Below are 5,686 nucleotides of genomic sequence, written 5' to 3' on the forward strand. Positions count from 1 at the left end.
TATAAAGAGACTTCAGATACAGTATTAGGGACCACTAAGGTCTATATAAAAGCATCCAAAGAGCACCATGTCATGGGAACTTTAATTCAATGTATTAATCTTTAATTTTTGTTTAATCTTGTATAGATAGGTTTACATTATGAATATTTGATTGTGATAATTATAAATCATCATGAGTTTACAATAACCTGCATGTTGTCATCTAAAATCATCATTATGTCAACACTCTTTCATTAAGAATCTAAGAAAACAAGCTGTTTTTTTTTAATTTTTATTTAAATGAGTTTATGTAAGTGGTTCACAATAAAACCTCTGGGTTATGGTCCAGCTTACTGTCAATAAGCTCACACTTCGCAGGTTTGGATTTGAGGATTTGTTGCTTGATTTGTTCCAGTTCCAGATTGCTTTCACATTTCAAGATTAAAAAACCAAACAAATCCAGACTCATGTTGAATCGCCAACACTCTGATCTGGATAACCCTTATCCACGTCAGAAGTTTGAGGCCCGGATATCCTCTATCTATTTACATGTGTGTGCAGCTGAGAATGAATCCTCTGGGTTAGCACTCAATACCTTTTTGCAGCCGAATGCCAGCAGGTCAGAGTCTTCTGTGATGACAGCCTGGGCCAAACCAGATTTAGTGAGGTAAGCTAACTGAGCATCAGCTTCATATGGAGCCACAACACAGTCCACTCCTCTCGCCCTTGCAGCCTGGTTTACAAACACAAAAAATATTCAATGTCAATGTCAATTTTTATTTCTATAGCACATTTAAAAACAACAGCAGTTGACCAAAGTGCTGCACAGGGTCAATGTCAAATACATAAATAACAAGAGTAAAAAACCCTCCAACCAAAATACATCACAGGGAAACAACCAACAACACTTTAAAACTTCATAATCCAGGTAAACGAGGGTTAAAAGCCGCAGCAAACAGGTGCGACTACATCACTTCAACATGGAAAACTGTTGCGAAAGGTGGTATGCAACTTGTAAGAAAAACTGTAGAGGCTTTTCTTGGTTGAACAAGTAGTTTTCTCTGCAAAAGGCTCTTATCTGAACCTGATGTTTTAAACAATTACTGGATGGAAAAGAGTGTTGGATTTCTTCTCTGTTAACTACGTTAATTTATTTTAATTAAGGCATCAATTTCCAATTTCCAAAAATATATTATTATATAATATATTATTCCTCATTTTAATCAACTTTAACATGGGTGTGTAAACTTATGCAAGCCACTGTTCAAACTCCTTCCCCTTACATTAAGATCTTCATGCTATGAAGCCAATGGCATTCAGAACAATATTTTCAATGAAGGCATAACTTAACATGCACCAATACCATGGCGTTGGGCTGCCAGCTTTGCGCTGCCCTCTTTCCATCACCCTTCTTTATTTCCATCACAGTTAATTTGTGGTAATTTTAACACAAGGCTCAGTTCATTAAGTCAACTGCCTGCCATGCTGTGGCTCTGTTTTCAACAATGCAGCTAAAAAAAGCTGAAATAAAGCCCAAAAAGAAACAAATTATCATTTAAAAAAAAAAAAGTGCAGTTATTCGACTGACAAAATGTGAGTACACTGTGAGTCTTCTGGATTAATAACTAAGCCCAGAGTGACGGCAACAATATCATTCTTCATATCAGCCTGGCAGGAGATAGGAAGTCCTTACCTTTATAAGGTTGTGAGCCATGGCTGGGGTGATGTTAACACAGCGTGTGAAACAGTCTCTGGCCTCCGACAGTTTGCCTTCACGTAGTAGCTGTTTTCCTTTCTGAAGATTGACTTCTCTGCGCCTGAAAAGTACATGAAAGAAACAGAATTAACCATTTTTAAACTTTGCACTCAAAACAAAATGAAAATGATGATTTGTCCTACAACTGAAGTCTATGCAGGGTCTTCCACAGATTAGAAAGCAATTTGTGTGTGTGTGTTTATGTGTATGTGTATGTGTATGTGTGTGCGCACGTGTGGGATGTCACACATTTGCATATGTGGGACATAATTACACAATTATTTGCATAAAGCCTAGTGGTTGTGTCAGCATGGTAGATAGAAAGAAATAAAAATCTTAAGCCAAATAATCAATTTTACAAAAGAAGGGAAAGGATCAATAAAAAATTCACAAAGAAGGCTCTGGGCCGGGCCAGGCCAGTTCAGCTGTCCCGCACCCTGTCCCTTCTCCCCTTTCTACCTACCTGCCTATGCACACACGGAGGGGAGGGACTGCTCATCACAAAACAGATTCAGAGAGAGGTAACAGTTTTGGTGGCCACAGGACAGAGATACCTTGCGTGCTTGCTGGATAATACCGGCGACTTTTTTAAAAGAAAGTAGTTGTCTCTTCTACAGAAAGTCGCCAGATTTGTCGCTAGCTGCTTTTAACTAACCCTAACCCTAAAAAAGTCACGACGAGGGTCTGAAAAGTTGCTAAAGCTAGCAACAAAGTGGCTAACTTGGCAAACGACTGTTTTCATGGAGACAGACGCTGTGTGCACGAAGGGGAGGGGCTGTGTATGTGTATGTGTGTGCGTAAAGTGACAGAGAGACAGAGGAGAGCAGGGAAAAGCAGCCAAACAAATCCGTGGTTTAAATAGTACGATAAATAATAATGAAACGCACTGTGTGCCGGGCCGCCACAAATTAGTTTATGTGTGGAAAACACTGCTATGTTTCTGGACAGAGGTGTAAATCTACCAAAGACAACTGGTTGTGTGGCACCCCTAAGCAAAGAGACATAGACAGATATCCCTTGTTAACGACAACAATAAGGTGTCGGACCTCTTGATGCTAAGGTATGCGTTTGTGGAGGGGTTGTTTGGTCTCACGTGTTGACAGGTCGGTACATTCTTCTACGTATCTTCACACTAACAAAAGGTGCTTTGTTACTGTTTTAGGAAAACAGTCCTCAGCTTTGTCTGAGCATGTTTGTGGCCAGGTATGAAAACACTAGTTTCTTGCATTTGGCACAGGCCATGAGTTCTTCTCATAACTCTTAACATCCCTAAACACACTACCTCCTTTCAACATGAATGATAGACCTGCGTTTTTGCCAGACCGTCAGACAGCCACTGAGGATAGTCTGAAGGCAGCCTAATGCTGTTGCTTTGTTTTTTGGCTATAGAACCATGGAGCAGTTTCTCCTGGGTAGACGATATTAAGGTTATGGTAAAACAACTTCTGCTATTTTCTAGAGAACTAAAGCCATTCAAATAAACCAAAAACCTCAACCATTTCCTAATCAGTCTTCTGGGAGATGTACGTGCACACAGGAGGTAGAAAACAAACCTGACGGACAACTTATAACAGGAGTTGTTTTTGTGTCTTCAACTGCATTAAGTGCAAAAGTAATGGGTTATTTCCTTTCATTATGTCAAGAAGAAAACCAATTGACTAGCTGTTAGATAGATATCTGTTAGCTCCAGATATCGGCTCAAGCCATGGATTTAATATGGTGCAAAGTACTGGAAGGTGGTGGATAGTTTTGCACACAATTTGCTGAAAAACAAAAGGCCTGTTTAAAGGTAAGACATCAAACACTTTTACTCTGTGGTGGTTTAAAAGTTGCACCATCCACCAGCCAAATGCTGGTAAAATATGCAGGTGGCGGGTTTATTGCTTCACTTACCAGCAACAACAACAAAAAAACAATGGGAATTTATTGAGTGGCTAGGTCCAACTACCCTGTGTGGCAACATTTGCTCTGTGATCAAGGATATGACATCCTGTCTGACGTGTGTTTACAGCTCCATATTCGTTGACAGCTGATCCATGTGCATACTGGTCTGCTGTGCAGATGTGTGCAGTGCATCCAAACCCTCATGCAAAAGAGGGAAATACTCACTCTCTGCGAGCCTTTTCCACTTCTCGTTTTGAAGGCAGATTGCGTCCATCAAACACCAGTATCGGTTTGACGCTGAAGCTCAACAACATCTCCACAAATTTCATGCAGTACCACACATACCTAGGATTGGATCAATTAAAGTGACGTCAGTTCTGGACATTCAACCTTTATTAGAAGCTTACTGTTAGAGCCCTTTATGTAATAGAACAAAAGTAAAAGCACCTTTAAATCATTTCTATTTTGCTGTATTTGATTTGCTCAGTATTAATTACACAAACAATTGGTTAAAAGCTAGAAGATGCATGCTGCCTGTGTATCTTAGATAATGTAAGTTACAGCCTTGAGAGAACACAAGCATTTGACCTCCCAGTCTCATGCTTGTATAGTACGTTTAACATATTTTTTCACCATTAAAAAGTTTAAACGAAGAACATTTGGGCATTTTGAAGAAACAGACAGAGCCCCACTAACAACTACGCTACAACAGAAATATGAAAATACTTTTGAACACATTTATTTTTTCATTCAGCTAGAATAATAAAAATGCTTACTGATCAGTTGGTTCTCCTTTAGCAAGCTTCTCAGCACATGAAAATGCTCCTTTATGCAGCCAACAGTATGTGTCCACAGCTACGGTCTGGTCTTTGTATTTTTTCACGTGGATGGGCTCTGCAGCATCTTTGATGAACTGCAGTAGTCCAGAAATTCCCATTTTCAGCTGCTGATTTAAGCCACGCTGATTCCGAAAGACTAAAAGAATCAGAAAAATACTGATCAATACATATGTTCAAACTTTTGGCGAGGAAAGGTCAATCCGCAACACAAAACAGCAGCGTCCAGGCATTTCAGATTTGACTGACGCTTTGTTATGCAGCTCCTTAGCTGTGGAACTCTCTGGCAAAAAAAGGCTTTCTGGTTTGAGGACAATGTATGCCTTTATTAGTCCTATTTTATCTACAGCAGATGAAATAAGGATTGAACACGTCACCATTTTTCTCAGTAATTATATTTCCAAAGGTGCTATTGACATGCAATTTTCACCAGGTGTTGGTAACAACCCAAGTAAACCATACAGTAAACCAGAACAAATAGGTTCAGAAATTAAGTTGTGTGCAGTAATGTGAAATAACACAGGGAAAAAGTATTGAACACATGAAGAAAGGGAGGTGCAAAAAGGCAGGGAAAGCCAAGAAAAAACTAACAGCTAAAAACTAACAGTAATTAAAAAGCAATCCAGCCCCCTGTCAGTGCAAATTAATATCAGCTGGTTCAGTCCCAGCTGATGGCCTACAAAAAGGTCTCATTGCCAGGTGTCACACAAGACACATCTCATGATGGGTAAAAGCAAAGAGCTGTTGTCAAGACATTCACAACCTAAGTGTTGCTAAACATAATGATGGTCTTGGTTATAGGTGCATTTCTAAGCTTCCGAATGTTCCAATGAGAACTCTTAGGGCCAAAATACGGAGTGCTCCTCTCAAGATTTCTGACAAAGGAGTGACAAGAATAATCAGAGTTTTCCAAGAGCCAAGGACCACTTGTGGAGAGCTTCAAAAAGACCTGCAATTAGCAGGTACTGTTGTCTTAAAGAAAACAGTAAGTAATGCACTCTACCGCCATGGCGTGTATGCACGCTCGCCCACCGCCATGACCGGTATGCACGCTCGCCCACCGCCATGGCGTGTATGCACGCTTGCCCACCGCCATGACTTGTATGCACGCTCACCCACCGCCATGGCGGGTATGCACGCTCGCCCACCGCCATGACCGGTATGCACGCTCGCCCACCGCCATGACCGGTATGCACGCTCGCCCACCGCCATGACGGGTATGCACGCTCGC

At 40.7% G+C, this 5,686-nt stretch overlaps 1 protein-coding gene across 1 annotated transcript in view; it reads right to left on the reverse strand.

Annotated features, from left to right (window-relative positions):
• exo1 (exonuclease 1) overlaps positions 1–5,686 on the reverse strand; it is a 17,823-nt gene that overhangs the window by 10,041 nt on the left and 2,096 nt on the right. The window contains exons 2-5 of the mRNA XM_034898896.1: positions 4,396–4,580; positions 3,845–3,964; positions 1,673–1,796; positions 575–712 (exon numbers count right to left, since the gene is read on the reverse strand). Coding sequence (XP_034754787.1) covers positions 575–712; positions 1,673–1,796; positions 3,845–3,964; positions 4,396–4,556 — 543 coding nt within the window. The 5' untranslated portion in view covers positions 4,557–4,580. The remainder of the gene's footprint in view (positions 1–574; positions 713–1,672; positions 1,797–3,844; positions 3,965–4,395; positions 4,581–5,686) is intronic.

Source organism: Etheostoma cragini, chromosome 17 (genome assembly GCF_013103735.1).
Source record: "Etheostoma cragini isolate CJK2018 chromosome 17, CSU_Ecrag_1.0, whole genome shotgun sequence".
NCBI classification, from domain to species: domain Eukaryota; kingdom Metazoa; phylum Chordata; class Actinopteri; order Perciformes; family Percidae; genus Etheostoma; species Etheostoma cragini.